This window comes from Lampris incognitus, chromosome 8 (assembly GCF_029633865.1).
Source record: "Lampris incognitus isolate fLamInc1 chromosome 8, fLamInc1.hap2, whole genome shotgun sequence".
Lineage (NCBI taxonomy): Eukaryota > Metazoa > Chordata > Actinopteri > Lampriformes > Lampridae > Lampris > Lampris incognitus.
In genome coordinates this window covers 2,082,337-2,098,123 of record NC_079218.1, presented here as the reverse complement: position 1 = coordinate 2,098,123, position 15,787 = coordinate 2,082,337, and the positions used below count along the sequence as shown (strand labels likewise).

Here is a 15,787-nt window from a genome sequence, read left to right as displayed (position 1 = left end):
TGCGTGTGGCGACGGTTACCCTGGTTACATCGCTTTAGGTTGCAGCTGATAGGAGTGCAGAGGAGCCACACGGTAAGAGCTGTACAAATAGAGGTATTCTACTCGAGGCGGAGGGAACTCTTTCAGTAGGTGTGTGTAAGGTAAAAAGGTGAAAGAAAGCTGTGTTTGCGTTGCAACACAAACGCCGTGTCGGGTTGTTTTCCCTACCAAGGATGCAAAATCTTTGCTTGCGAGAGTTGACCTTAAAAACGGCCCCTACGAGACGGAAAAAAATCTAAACCGTAAACCCCTGACAGCCATCTCTACACGGGAAGCCATGCATCAGGGGGAAAGCTTGGTTCTTCTGCAGGTTCTACCGGAGCACCTAGGGGATGAAAGGACATCGGGAAGGCGTCCTCCTCCTACCAAAGGAAGGCTTCAGGAGAACACAGATGTCGGGGGGAAGGCAGGGAGGGGGAGGCTCTCTTTCTCTCTCTCTCCCCCCCTCAAGGACCACCGCTCAAGCTAATTAATCACATGGGGGAGGAAGGGGATCGAGTCTGTCCAAAGATTCCTGCCGGTCTCCCTTCAGCAAAGGGTTCTAACATTGCGAAACGTGATTCTCAAGTGCTAGTCGTGTCCATGTTGTGGCTCCTCACGTACTGAGCTCAGCAGTCTTTTCAGAGTCTCACTGGTCAGCGCAGGAGATGAGCACTGGAGTCTGGGCCAGGTCCTTCTTCTGGCCCTCAGCCAGGCCCCGCTGGCTTCTGAAACACAGGACAAGGCCACATTCAACTTCATGGTCAACTTCAACTTCAGGTTTATTTATTTTTAACAGCTAAGTGGATTTGCAAATATTAGACACCTGCCCTCGCGAGATGGTCAACATTATTACACAAGGTCATGAACAAAATGTTTTGGTTTTTTTTTGGGGGGGGGGGGTTCCCTGTTTATCTCCCCAATTGTACCCATCCAATTACCCCACTCTTCCGAGCTGTCCCGGTCTCTGCTCCACCCCCTCTGCTGATCCGGGGAGGGCTGCAGACTACCACATGCCTCCTCCCATACATGTGGAGTCACCAGCCGCTTCTTTTCACCCGACAGTGAAGAGTTTCACCAGGGGGACGTAGCATGTGGGAGGGTCACGCTATTCCCCCAGTTCCCCCTCTCCCCCAAACAGACACCCCGACCGACCAGAGGAGGCGCTAGTGCAGCGACCAGGACACATACCCACATCCGGCTTCCCACCCACAGACACAGCCAATTGTGTCTGCGGGGACACCTGACTGAGCCAGAAGTAACACGGAGATTCGAACTGGCGATCCCTGTGTTGGTAGGCAACAGAATAGACCTCCACGCTACCCGGACGCCCAACGAACAAAATGTTTTGAAAGAGGCATCAGGTGACTTTTTGTATTTCGGCGACGTCTTTTACGGCGCTGTCACAAAGACAACCGAGGAACGTTTTCTTTCTTTCACAGCAAGACAAGTGCGTTTGATTCTCAGTCACATCTTATCAGACTGTTGGGGAGGCAGGGGACCTATGTTTACAGATGGTTGGTGCCACTTTAAGTAAAAGATTAAAAAAAAATAAAAAAGAGACCGTCTTGTCATTATTCATAAAATAAATCGTCTATGTACCTAACTGACTGTGTGAACATGTGAACTGCGGGTAAGAAGACTAGGCGTGACTGAACCTGGGTTTTAGCTGATGTTGTATGTGTTGGTAAAAGTCTTCGATGATCCTGGTTTGCCTTATATATTTTTTTAGTCAAAACAATTTTACTACTTCTTTACTCTTGCTGCAACACGCAACTGGGATGTTCATGCATTAGCTATAGGGGGAGAAAATGATAGAGTCACCCTCTGCTGGTAGGGTTCCTACTTCAGGGTGAAATGACTTGAATTCTCCATTAGGCATTTTATAATAGAACTATAACTCAGGTTGCATTGCAATATTAGGGCAGTAATGCCACTTAGATATGAGCTGAGTCAACCATTCCGAGTATCTCTGTGCAGTCACATACAAAATAAACTTATATAACATATATGTTATATATCTATATCTATATGTGTGTGTGTGTGTGTCCACAGGATGTTGCAATGAAACATTGAAACATCCTGATGAGTTGCAATATTTTAAGGATACCTGCCTCTTTTAAGTATATTTAAAAGATGAGTGCATCGAGCACGAAACAAGCTTGTTCTGCCATTTAACAACTTTGAGCTATAAATATATATATATATATATAATTTAAACTTGTATATAAGTTGTATAACATATGTGATAAACATAAAACATTAAAATATAATTTTGATATATATTTTTTCATGACATTTCATAGTTCACTGCTGTATGTAATCCCAAAAGTCTGTGGTTCCAGTGACAGCTGGTCTGGATCTGTAAACGTTTTTTGAAGGTTGGTCAATGGAGAAGAAATGGATGAAGATTCTTTACTGGAAGGAACACAACCACTAGAGGGCGAAGCTTTTCACTTTCCCTCAATACTGTCTTGGACATGGCAGCGACAGAAATGACCAAAGAGGACAAGTGTGTGCATCTAAGTCTTGATGACTGCAGGTTTTAACCAGGGTAATATACATCTGCCCATGTGCCCATGTGCAGAGCTGTCTACCTGTGAACATTTTCCATGGCTGCCACCTCAGCCAGTGCAGCCAAGCTAAAGAAAGCAGGAAGCTCTTGTGGCACGGCGCTCCGGTCCGCCTCATCTGGTCTCGGGGTACTGTAGCACCCTTTTTCATTGCATAAATTTTGTTGGGGCAATGGCTTCTCATCCTGTTCCTGGTTCAGTTCTCTGGATTTGTCCTCTGTAATAAAAACAAAAAGCACAAGCCTCAACACGAGCAGTAAAACATAATGAACTGGTATTGAGGTATGAGCTTTAAAATATGTCCAAAAGACGCGTTGTCTGACAGAGGCCAAAGCATTCCAGACCCTCACCCTCTGCGGGGGACACACTGCCATCGGCTGTTCTCACTAGGTGGGTGATCTTGTTCTTCCTTGCCTTTCTTTTCTGGCTGCCCACTAACATCTCCATACTGGTAGTGCCCTGGGTGTCTGGGCATGTTGCGGGGATGGGGGCGCACGACTTGCCTCTGGAAGGGGAATCCGGCATGGTGGAATCACTCTGCACCACCACTGTGGAGAAAAGGGTTTTAAAATACTGGTCTGGCTCAAGAGGATTTGGAACATGTTGTCCTCTGCACTTACAAAGCAATGAAAATTAACAATAAATTAAGTAGTCATTATTTTTCCAATTTCCTAAACTGTCTGAGTACAACAATTTATAGCAAACAGCCAACAAGTCTGTATTTGTAATACTGAAGTATGATTAATCCACCTAAAAAGATCTTATACACACCATGGCCTGTGGAAGCCTTAAAACACAACATATCGCCTTCCTTATGGTCAAAGAAAGTCTAAAATGTTAGTTCTGAGTTGAACAATGTGTGGGTGAGTAGTGATGTAAACAAACTACATCTACACAATCGATTTAAATGTCATGTCTTTTCATCAGATAATCAGTGAAGGAAAAAGACACCTCTTTCTGACATTTACACACATTACTCGCTCCAAACACCTGAAATTATACCAGAGCATTTATTTATTTATTTATTCACACACACACACACACACACCTTTTTCTCCCCAATTGTACCCAGCCAATCGCCCCACTCTTCCGAGCCATCCTGGTCTCTGCTCCACCCGCTCTGCTGATCCGGGGAGGGCTGCAGACTACCACATGTCTCCTCCCATACATGTGGAGTCACCAGCTGCTTCTTTTCACCTGACAGTGAGGAGTTTCACCAGGGGGACGTAGTACGTGGGAGGATCACGCTATTCCCCCCAGTTCCCCCTCCCCCCTGAACAGGTGCGCCGACTGACCAGAGGAGGCGCTAGTGCAGCGACCAGGACACATCCCCACATCCGGCTTCCCCCCCGCAGACACGGCCAATTGTGTCTGTAGGGACGCCCGACCAAGCCGGAGGTAACACGGGGATTCAAATCGGCGATCCCCATGTTGGTAGCTAACGGAACAGACCGCCACGCCACCCGGACGCCCCTCATGAGAGCATTTAGAGCAACCACATACTGACGACTACCGTGTTCAACACTGACGGTTATGCACAAACACCAACACTCCAGTTCACCTTTTTCCACAGCACTCGGTTTCTCCTTTTTATGTTTGTGCTTCCTAACAATCTTGTGGAATGAAGTCTTTTTCTGAGATGGAGATGAGCCTGATGTAACAGAAAGAAGGAACAACCAAGAAATAAAGAACATGGGAATGACATGTTATGAAACGTTTAATTTAACAAAGATTACGTCCTGAACAGAGACTGCGGGGAAAACAACAATACAACCAGTGCAGAACGGGCCACGGGTGGGATGAGGTATTTACTTGTTGAAGCCGTGAGGAAATGATCCAGTCATGGTTCTGCTCACCTTTGCCGGCTTTGAGCGCTTCCTCTTGTGCAGTGGAGCCGTCGGGTTTCTTCTTCTTGGTGACAGCGGTGCTCTTCTTGTCAAACGTCATGGGGCTGTACTGGGGCAGGCTGTTGAACTTCTTCTCGAACTCCTCCTCCAGTTTCCCTAAGCTACACAGTGGCGGCCATGACAGTTTATTCATTTGAAAAATTAACACTGTGTTACAACACAAACAACAACAGATGCTGAAGTTAAAACATTTTTTAAAAATGGTGCACAAGCATTTCATACTCTGCAAGCAAAATGAGTTCAAAACTAAATAATGGACTGAATCATACCACCCCACAATAAATAATGGACCGGGTCACGCCAGCCCAGAATAAATAACGGACTGGGTCACGCCAGCCCAGAATAAATAATGGACTGAATCACACCAGCCCAGAAGTATTCCATGACAGTCGTACAGTTTGCAAGGGATGGATGGTGTGGTTCTTTAAACATCTCAGCCATGGGTGGTTTGATAGAAGACACATGACAGGTCAGCTTGGTACGAGCACACAGCTTACTGAAAGTACTGTTACACACCTCCACACATCACTGACATAACTAAACAAAAAAAAAAGTAACACGGAAAAACCCGTTACCTTTAAATTGTACGCTTCGTTTCCAGAGGCGAGCTCGCTGCTGAGAACAGAGTCATTATTTAACTGCGTGCTGTCAGCGGGTGAATGTATTGGACGTTTTCCACCATTGTTTATGATCTGCACTGTTTTCTGTGCTGGCTGGGCAAACCGAACCTCCCAGGACAACGAGCGGCATTGTTACGAGCACTTGGGCACCACTGTTACACACAGTGAAACGGCAAGACAACAACTACTCACAGGAAGGCCTGGCAATGCCTGCTGGTCCTGAGACGACTGACAGAGTCCATTGGGTGTCAGGGTGGCCTTGTGGCTAGAAATACTGCCCTTCAACTCAAGGACCTACGTTTGAACCCTGTGTCAACAACCATGAGCACCGTTTGAAGTGCTCTTCAGCAAAAAAAAACAAAAACGGTTCCTACAAGCACCAGCGATGCTGTTCTGACACCTCTGACTCTGCTAAAGAGGGAAAGTGGGAAGAGAGTTTCCCTACAGGAATCAACAGGGGTATGTCATATTATGTAGGCCCAACCGCCTGCTCTCCGATACCATACGGTACGCATACGCTCTTCAGGAGGACACTCATCTCAGGGTTCCTACTAGAGGTCTGCACAGACCTGTATTTTTAAGACCCCCTACCACCTGCTGCTTTTCCGATGCACAGCTGATTCTGCCAAGACCATCTGCTCGCCCACAATCTGAGGTCATTTTCAGCAGAGTTAACTTCATCATCGTCATCATCTATTGAGACTGTTTTAAATAGATTTAACATCATCGTCTCTGGCCCTGTGATGGACTGGAGGCCTGTCCAGGGTGTCTCCCCGCCTGCCGCCCAGTGACTGCCTAGATAGGCTCCAGCACCCCCGCGACCCTGAGCAGGATAAGCGGTTTGGATAATGGTTGGATCATCATCTCCATCACAGCTCTCCGTAGTCTCCATGCTGTCAAACAGTCACATGTGTTCTATGGCGCACAAACAGTAGCATCACATTATGGAACCCTCACCGTGACCACACATTCCAATATGTCCGCCTGCGGCCGCCCACATCATTATAAATAAAGCCTGCGCCACCAACATCTGTTGTGGGTCTTGCAAGACCTGCAGGCCAGCACATATCCATCCTTATTTTTGACTTGACTTGACTTGACTTGATAAACTGACTAACTTGAGGATTTTCAGTCCTTGGGGTAAATATGATGTATGTTGACCATGGCAGGGCAAGATGACTCTTAGCACTTGCCGTCATCACTCCAGTGCTAAATATCTTTCATCAAAACAATATTGCAAGATGTGAAATGACAGTGGGCCTACGATAACACACAATGTTTGTTATCTGTACATATGGGCTAAACCAATCCCCCCCCCCCCACACACACACACACCTATTCTCAAACTCCAAAGCCTTCACAAAGCCTGGATACTACTTTCAGTACTTTCTCAGATTTTACAGACCTTAACTGCAGTCCTGTTGGATGCAACTCCCCATCATTATCTGATTATTTCTACTGCCAGCAGATATGCGATGAAGAGAGCTACTGACCTCATCTACCCAGCGCACTGCATTCGCCACAGACGTATCTGAAAAACACAGCTGCTCTGTCAGAAATGAAGACCACCTGGCGCCACAGTGGCCTCCGCCATCCTCCACTGATGTAGATGGAAGATGGAGGATGCCCCACCATTCACATCGAAACATACTATGTACACCAACCCCTCTGGACACACACACACACACACACACACACACACACACACACACACACACCTTACCCATTCATCTGCTCTGAGTAATGCTGGTAAATGAAAATTGAATTTCAAGCCTCTACATCACTTTCAGTCAGTTGTCATAACACAACCAGTGATGTTTTCAGGAGATGTGTTGTCATTAATAACTCGTTTAGTTATTTCATATTACTTGAACCACACAGTTCACAGATCCACTGATGCTTGACATTTATCTGCTTTGACTGACACTTGCAAATGGTAAGTGAACTTTGGTCTTTTGTGTCATTTTCAGTCAGTTGTTATACTACAACCAACAATATTTTCAATATGATGCTTTGTCATAGATTACTCGTTTAGTTAATTTCACACTACTCAATTTACATATGTTACAGATACAATGATGCTTGACATTTAGTACTTGAACAGGCAGTGGACATAATTACTAGTGCTTTGGACAGCACCATTTATCCCTGTCTCGTGGGGGATCATTGTGATGAAGACTACATGTTGGTCTCCGTGTACATTCTAGTAACTTGCCTTGAAGGTCCTGTCCAACTAAGTAAAGTGTCAAATGTTTGGTGTTTCCATTCAAGGCCGTCGCAAGGAGGGTGTGAGGCCCTGTGTGAACTTGATGTACCAGGCTCACTGACATGCATGCAGCTAGTCTAGTTGTACTGCATGTGTAATCTCAGTGCGATATATTTTTAACGAGTAGAATAACACAGCATCATCACTGACACAGTCTCAGCTAAGACTTTTTGCGATTATAGTCTTTCTTTTTTTGGATTTTTTTCCCCCACCTTTTTCTCTCCAATTGCACTTGGCCAATTACCCCACTCTTCCGAGCTGTCCTGGTCTCTGCTCCACCCCCTCTGCCAATCCAGGGAGGGCTGCAGACTAGACTACCACATGCCTCCTCTGATACAAGTGGAGTCACCAGCCGCTTCTTTTCACCTGACAGTGAGGAGTTTCACCAGGGGGGACGTAGCGCGTGGGAGGATCACGCTATTCCCCCCAGTTCCCCCTCCCCCCCGAACAGGCGCCCCGACCGACCAGAGGAGGCGCTAGTGCGGTGACCAGGACACATACCCACATCTGGCTTTCCAGCCGCAGACACGGCCAATTGTGTCTGTAGGGACGCCCGACCAAGCCAGAGGTAACACGGGGATTCAAACCGGTGATCCCTGTGTTGGTAGGCAATGGAATAGACTGCCACGCCACCTGGGCACCCTCTCTATTATAGTCTTTCAAAGGAAAAAAAATCAACTGTAAAACTAGCAGCTTTACATCATGAAGTCAGTTCAACTGTCACTTTATTCTGGCATGTTGGGGTATGACAGTATGCTCCAAGTCAGTGTTTCAGGTGTACAGCCTACAGGTGATTCAGATTTTAGATCATTTTTCAGACCGGTCATTACTCGTAGCCTACAGTCACACACAGCCGCCAGCTGTGGACACCTGCTCAGCCACCACATCTCTGGAAGTGCTGACAGATTTATCCAGAGATCCTCGCAGTGACTCATGAAATTCTTCCCTCTTTTAATTTTTCTCCTTTTCTCAGCACCCGACTCTTGTCTACGAAATCAGTTGCACTCTCGTGCAGCAAACATCGTTTGCCCTTCTCCTCCTTCCTCACAGTGAGCAGCAAGATGGAGCACGCGCTGCGTAATGATGCAATATCGAAAATGAAAAACCTGAATAATTTGTTGGATATTTTCATGTGGCCTTGACGATGCATAATGGAACTGACAGGAATTTCATTTTAGAAGCATGTTGGGTAAAGAACAGTCATTAAAAAAATGATCTATATCAAAATAAATAAATAACTAAAAATAAAAAACAAAACTGCGGGACTGCGGGGCAGGCGCACGGCCCTGTGCGGTCGCACACATCGTATGGCCCATGTGACGGTTCTGTCTGTGTTATGTGTGCTGTATGCAGCATGTCAAGTTCCTTGTACGTTTTATTTTAATAACACGCCAAACTGCTCAGACTGTGATGCTACGAAGGCCATTTCCTCCAGCAAACGCACTGTAAAGGAGCGCCAACGGGAACCGACTCGTTCAGCTAAAGCTCCTCACGGTATTGTGGAACAACTGGTAAAACATTAACTTGGTACCAACTGTAAAGGCATGCTGGGTACACAGCCCATTTCAACTGCCATCAGAACGCTGTCTTCTGAGTGGATGACTACGCACAGGTTAAAATAAAAATGAGGCCCTGATGAAGACCGGTCGCAATGCACTGGTCATTTCTGCCATGTAGGATGAAGCAGTTTAACCTTTTTCTAACACAACAGTATGCCTTTTTAAGGACACTTAATTTTTTAATCCTAACCAAGAACACTGAACTCTGACTGGACCTGCCAATATACTGGTGTTGTGATGACATTTGCCGACTGTGTCCAAATTAACAACCAGCCCGACCGCAAGGCTGAAGGTGAGAACACAAAGATGAGTTACTAACCCCTGTGAAGAGTCATCTTTGGACTTGGACTTTTTCAGCTTCTTGGGGTTATTGGGTCCCATCTGGGAAACAGCCCAGCTGTCATCAGCCCAGTTTGCATCATGGTCAGATGCACGGAAAGCACCTCTCTTACCTACAGAGACACACCGCCATGTTAGACACACCGCACTTGTATCATAAACAAACAATCTGACTGAAAAGTTGGTTTTTTTTGGGGGGGGGGGATTTCCCCCCCTTTTTCTCCCCAGTTTCATCCGGCCAATCACCCCACTCTTCCGAGTCGTCCCGGTCGCTGCTCCACCCTCTCTGCCAATTTGGAGGGCTGCAGACTACCACATGCCTCCTCCCATACATGTGGAGTTTCACCAGGGGGGCGTAGCGCGTGGAAGGATCACGCTATTCCCCCCCTGTTCCCCCTCCCCCCTGAACAGGCACCCCGACCAACCAGAGGAGGCGCTAGTGCAGCGACCAGGACACATACCCACATCCAGCTTCCCACCCGCAGACACGGCCAATTGTGTCTGTAGGGACACCCGACCAAGTTGGAGGTAACAAGGGGATTCGAACAGGCAATCCCTGTGTTGGTAGGCAACAGAATAGACCGCTACGCTACCCGGACACCTTAAGTTTTTTATAAAAGGTTTAACTTTTAGGGGTACAGCAGCACCAGGTAACTTGTTGGATTTCAGCAATGTGTTTTATGTCAACTGCTGCAAAGACAACAGAAGGTTATCTAATTTTCCATTTTTCTTCAAAGCAACAAGATATGTGCATTTCTGTACGAGCCACAGCCAGAAGGCTATTGTGGAAGTACAGCAGCTATGTTCACAGATCACATGAGGTAAAGTAAACCAGCTATACTTGTGATATGTGTGCTGGAAAGCAGCCCCTATATTTGCCAGGCTGGGGGGTGGGGTCTGCCCAGTGTCAGACAAAATTAATAGTGAAAACAAGGCTTCCTGGGAAATGATTTGAACAGCGACTGTGTCATTCTGCCATTGCCATCACAATGTGCGACCAAAAAGACGTTAACGGAGAAATGTTAAATAAAAAAAGGTACATGGTGCCACTTTAATTTGGACTCAGTTCTACACGGATACCTCGGTCAATGTTTGCTCTCAGAGAAGTAAGCATTCCTTCAGACACCAGGGTCTTATATAATGCCCCTTTGCAGCTCCTCTCCGACTTCCTGGAACCGCGGCTCTCCGTGTTTGACTCGGCCTCGTTCTGCCGCTCCTTCGCCCTCTCCTCATCTTTGAGTTTAGTGTGTGGGGGGCTGCAGGGAGGGTGATGAAGCTCTGTTGCACTGCCCTTTAACTCTGCATTACTGCTGCCAGCTTCCTCTTCCTCCTTCTTAGGGCTGACAAGCACCGTCTCCTCCTTCTTTGCCACCTCGGAGGAGCCATTCTGCCCGCAGTCCTCCTCCTTCACCACCATCTCATCCTCTTTCTCTCTGAGAGGGGACTTGACTTTGGGCTTGCTCTTCTTTTTGGGCAAGCCGGAGTTCCCACCAACAGGGCTGCTGTGGGTCTTCCTGGGCTTTTCTTCGGTGTCCTTCCAGGCCCCTTTGGCCACCGCCTCAATCGTACACAAGACGCTGTCCAGGTCAGTTTCTGAATGGCCACACTTCTTGGCGATCTTCTTGGCTGAACAAGGGCTACCGTCTTTGTCACTAGACCCGGCCATCTCTTTCAGCCCTTCTCTCTTCTTGCTCTTCTTTTTGACACATGCGTTTTGGCTGCTGAGTTGAGGAGGAATGGCATCATTGGAGGTAGAAGAGGAAGAGGAGGATGAAGAAGCGGGTAAGAGGGGCGATATGTGAGAGGGAGGGGGTTGGTCGTGGATGTTTCCCATCTCCTCCTTGACCTCTGCCTTGACTGTGGCTTGTAGGACAGAGACTGTGGAGGTGCTGTCCTGTATTTGAGGGGCTGCTGTCTTCATCTTCCCAGCTTCAGAGGCTAAGCACATCTTAACAGACACAATTCAAAAGCCATGTCAAACAAGTAAATACAAAAGTGGATGCAGATTAAATATACCTCTATCAAAGGGAAACAATTAAGATTTTCAACATTCTCTCTCTCTTGTGTCATTACCTCAGCAAGCTGGAAGAGAGCCGACTGTCTGCATGGCTTTCCCTCTGGTGCCATGGGTGGAGGTGACTGTGAAGAGATCCGATGCATTACAAAACAGACGGAGGTTGTTGAATGCCCTTGAATTTCAACCCTAAAATAGGTTTTGTCTTTGTCCTTAGACAGTTCAATTTGCACCAATTTATATTTACTGCTGCACGCTACAGACACTAACAAAACAAAGGAGACTGTCGTACCCGGTCACGTGTGAGATTAACTCTGATAGGCAGCCTTGTAAAGAATTAATTGGGTAAGGTGGCATAAGGGACTTGAACACCACCAAAGCAGCTCCTCTGGCAATAGGTGTGCGTCATTGCTTAATTGGTTATCACTGCTATAAAATGAAGCTGATCTAGGTCAAAATGATAAATAAATTCTTATATCAATTATCTTATTGTACTTATATTCACACTGCAAGTCAGTTTCCTTTATAGACACTGGAAGAACTCCATTCCTGATATTGCAATTCTGCGGGTCAACAATACTATTTACCTACAACTGTTTATAAAAACATTTTCAAGCCTGGAACAAGCCATTCATTCTGCTGTGTTATGATGCTAGAGTTATTGATTGATCTGTAAACCTGTTTGTAACCAAACTAAAATAATCATTGCTGATTTGAAGCCTGAATTCCTGTTGTTATCCTACCTCTGCAGGTGAAAGGGGGGATGTGACCCTGCTTTCGGTAATGTCAGGCACTCTCTTCGGCGTGGCTCCAGACGATATCTAACGAGTGACATTGAAAAGAGCAGTTTTGCAGACTCTTGAGATGCAGTTGTAAGCTTTAAAATCTATGCATGACAAAAATTAAGTATTCATCCAGTATATTCAGCCAGTTATCCTTGAACTGACTGATCTTAACTAGAAAGAACAAAAAAGGAGACAAAATCTGTTGCAATAAACCTGTAAAAAGCAATTAATGCATTAAAAAATTACTGGAATGCAAATCAGGCTAAAACACATGACAGGCTTCCATGGTTTTGCTATGGATGTTAATTTTCCCATCAGAAGCGCCATATAGACAAATGTTTGAGAAATGTTTGCAGAGCCCGCAGGCAAAGGATTAATATGGTCTGAGAACAAACCTCAACCTTGTCCCCTGGGAAGGGCTTCCCCTCGCTGGCTGGGTCAGGCAAACTGGCTTTAGGAGGACTGGAAGAGACCTAAAGAAAGACATATAACAATGGGATAGTTAGCCACTGTCATCAGAATTGAATTTCAGGTCCCATAGACTTTTGTGTGCAGCATTTATGAACAATCCATGCAATTACATTTTGTCTTTTACAAGAAAACCAAAAGCATAGTACATATAATTAATAAACAACTCAAAGTAGTTCTCCATAGATATGTATCTATCTATTCATCTATTTGTCTGTCTCAGAATAATGTACTTGATTTCTTTTAGTGTCACAGATCAAACCAATAACTACCCACACTAAAAAGCCCCTCTTGTTAGTGTACATAACACTACCTTGGCATATTCAGTACATTCAACAGCCAAGTTAAATATATAAATCTCGACTTTGCCTTAGTTTACAATTAGTTGCCTTTAAGTTGAGTGCTTCACAACCTGTACTGGATGGCGAGTTGGTTTTCTGTCTCAATGAATTTACAAACCACTGTTCTGCCGACGAGATTATCGAGTATAGATTATGACGAATTGATGACTTAATTGATTATGGCTAATGACTATTGCAAACTGTTCTCTTCTCTAACATGTCTTTTCTCTCTCTCTGAATGATGTCTTCTCCTTTCTCTTTTTCTGTGTTTGAATGGTGCCATGTGAGTCTCTGTTGTAAGCATGTGCAATCGGTTCTCCTCCCAGGTCTCCGTGGTGATGGTGGCTGCCATTTGGATGCTGCCTGCCCTTCCACTCCTCACATAAGTTTTTCTTTTACTACATGATGATGCTGGTCGCGTGGCTTGGGTCCTGGACTGCTCCGTTGGCACAGGGACACTGCTTGGCATCCTGTGCATCATGTTCTTCATAAATGTTATGTCCATTATAATTCTCTTATCCTCTTTCAATGTTGTATTATGTAAATTGCGTGAACACAAGATCCATTGCACGCTGTCCGTCTTGGGAGACAGATCCTCCTCTGTTGCTCTCCCTGAGGTTTCTTCCTAGTTTTTCTCCCTGTTAAAGGGGTTTTTAGGGAGTTGTTCCTTATCCGATGAGAGGGTCTACGGACAGGATGTTGTGTTGCTGTTAAGCCCACTGAGGCAAATTTGTAATTTGTGATACTGGGCTATACAAATAAAATTGATTTGATTTGACTCATAAGCCTTCGAGGCCACCTGCAGGAGATCTTAGGTATTACACGTCAGGACGTGTGCCTGACAGCTGACCTACCTCTCTTGCAGTGAGGGCATGTTCACCAGCCAATAGCAGCATGCTAAGGCCTCCCATCTTCGTCGGATCTGATGATCAACAACACAAGTTACAAAAAGGCAGAACACGGTCAGGTCATCTTAAACACAACACGCCACGCACAAAGCAATCTATCCAGATACTTGCTGCTACACACCTGCCATGGCAAAGTTTAACTGTGGCATGTCGTCGGTTTTGGGCACTTTCTTGGCAGTGGCAGAGTCCTTGGAGGAGTTGGAAGGGAAGGGCCAAACTTTTTTGCGGGGGTTGTTGACTGGTTGGCAGGATGGGCTCTTCACTGGTTTGTTGGTTGTGGGGCACCATTTGTAGCCCGGGTTTGCCTTCATAAAAGCATCCTTGTACTAAAAAGATTGTGTAGAAGCGACAAGATGAAGGAAACTGTTAAACCTGTACGTAATTGCTAGCTGTCACTTAATTTGGTCAACTAATTCAAGGTACTCGTCTTTGGTGCAAGTTTCAGCTTCACTTCTTTTTCTCTACCTGTATTGCTCCAGCCAGCGCTATGAAAAAATGCAACATTAAATAAATCAAAATATCATGTTGGCATCCGAGCAAAAGGCAGTGGACAACCAGGATTTTTCACGGGGGAGATTCCCCCCCCCCCGCTTTTTCTCCCCAACTGTACATGGCCAATCACCCCACTCTCTGAGCCGTCCTGGTCTCTGCTCCACCCCCTCTGCTGATCCGGGGAGGGCTGCAGACTACCACATGCCTCCTCCCATACATATGGAGTCACCAGCCGCTTCTTTTCACCTGACAGTGAGGAGTTTCACCAGGGGGACGTAGCACGTGGGAGGATCATGCTACACCCCCCCCCCCAGTTCCCCCCTGATCATACACTTCAACTGATTAGAGGAGGCGCTAGTGCAGCGACCAGGACACATACCCACATCCGGCTTCCCGCCCGCAGACACAGCCAATTGTGTTTGTAGGGACGCCCGACCAAGCCGCAGGTAATACGGGAATTCGAACCGGCGATCCCAGAGTTGGTAGGCAACGGAGTAGATTGCTACGCTACCCGGACGCCCTAGTATTTTATGATAAATACATAAATAAAATAAAAAACAACAATAAAAAATAAAAAATAACTGGAACTTCTAATCAAGGAGCAGTGCTCACCTCCTTGGCCATGTCAGTGTACTTCTGCTTCTCCTTGGGCTCCAGCACGGCCCACCAGTCAGCCAGGATCTTGGTGGCCCCGCGGTTGTCCAGGCGGGGATGCTCCTGCCGCACCAGGGAACGGTGGCGTTTGCAGAACAGGAGGAAGGCATTCATGGGCCGCCGAGCCCGCTGCTCGGTGGAGTCCTCCTCTACTTCCTCCGGCTGCCCTCCACATGGCACCTCTGATCCCTGGTCTTGGCTACACAGCTCGGACTGTTGACAGATTCATGAGCCTTTAGACACGATGCTGAAACATGTCCTCTGCACCACATCTCTGAACTGATTTAAATTGCAAATCTTATCAATTACAATTTCTTATAAAATCACAGTTTTAGAGTTTTTTTTGTTCAATTAATGAGCTGCATTCATGCATGAATGACCGGTCAAACCAGGATGAGGATACTCGCCTTCTCCAACTCCTCTTCATCTTCCTCCTCTTCCTCCTCGGAAAAATCTAGGGCCTTTTTGGAGAGGAGCGGGTGCCACTGCAGACACTTGCGCTTGGGGCGCTTGCCACTAACCTCTCCAGCAACAGGTGGCTCCTTACCCCTTCCTCCACCCTTCATGGTACTACCACGCCTGGGAATGGAAGACACATGCACAGTCTCATCCGTTTACAAGCCAATAACGTCAATAAGGAAACAGCAGAAAGCTCCCTCTGACCATGTGCTTCAAGCCATATTTCAATTATAACTTAATAAAAACTTTGGTTCAGCTTTTCAACCCCAATGTGATTAAGTCTTCAGCCTTCAGGAATAAAAGCTTAAACCAGGTTATGGCTTGTGATTTCCTCAAAACTGCAGTATTGTTTTTTTTTTTTGTTACATTGACAATCATATTTTC

General features: G+C 46.2%; 1 protein-coding gene across 1 annotated transcript; it reads right to left on the bottom strand.

Annotated features, from left to right (window-relative positions):
* Window positions 1-19: 19 nt before the first annotated feature.
* On the bottom strand, window positions 20-15,513 carry LOC130116701 (HMG box transcription factor BBX). The gene is made up of 14 exons (XM_056284706.1): window positions 15,334-15,513; window positions 14,903-15,151; window positions 13,920-14,124; window positions 13,745-13,812; window positions 12,477-12,554; window positions 12,040-12,117; window positions 11,356-11,421; window positions 10,363-11,230; window positions 9,263-9,395; window positions 4,448-4,599; window positions 4,153-4,242; window positions 2,942-3,139; window positions 2,616-2,808; window positions 20-746 (listed from the first exon to the last, which is right to left on the bottom strand). Exons 1-14 carry the CDS (start codon window positions 15,508-15,510, stop codon window positions 668-670), a joined length of 2,634 nt encoding a protein of 877 aa, XP_056140681.1. The 5' UTR covers window positions 15,511-15,513; the 3' UTR covers window positions 20-667.
* Between the last annotated feature and the right edge of the window lie 274 nt (window positions 15,514-15,787).

Coding starts and splice junctions, on each gene's coding strand:
- LOC130116701 (XM_056284706.1), bottom strand. CDS start 15,510: ATGAAGGGTGGAGGAAGGGGTAAGGAGCCACCTGTTGCTGGAGAGGTT. Junction 12,118..12,476: donor TCCCAGGGGACAAGGTTGAG/GTTTGTTCTCAG, acceptor GTCACTCGTTAG/ATATCGTCTGGAGCCACGCC. Junction 9,396..10,362: donor GAGAGCAAACATTGACCGAG/GTATCCGTGTAG, acceptor GTGTCTCTGTAG/GTAAGAGAGGTGCTTTCCGT.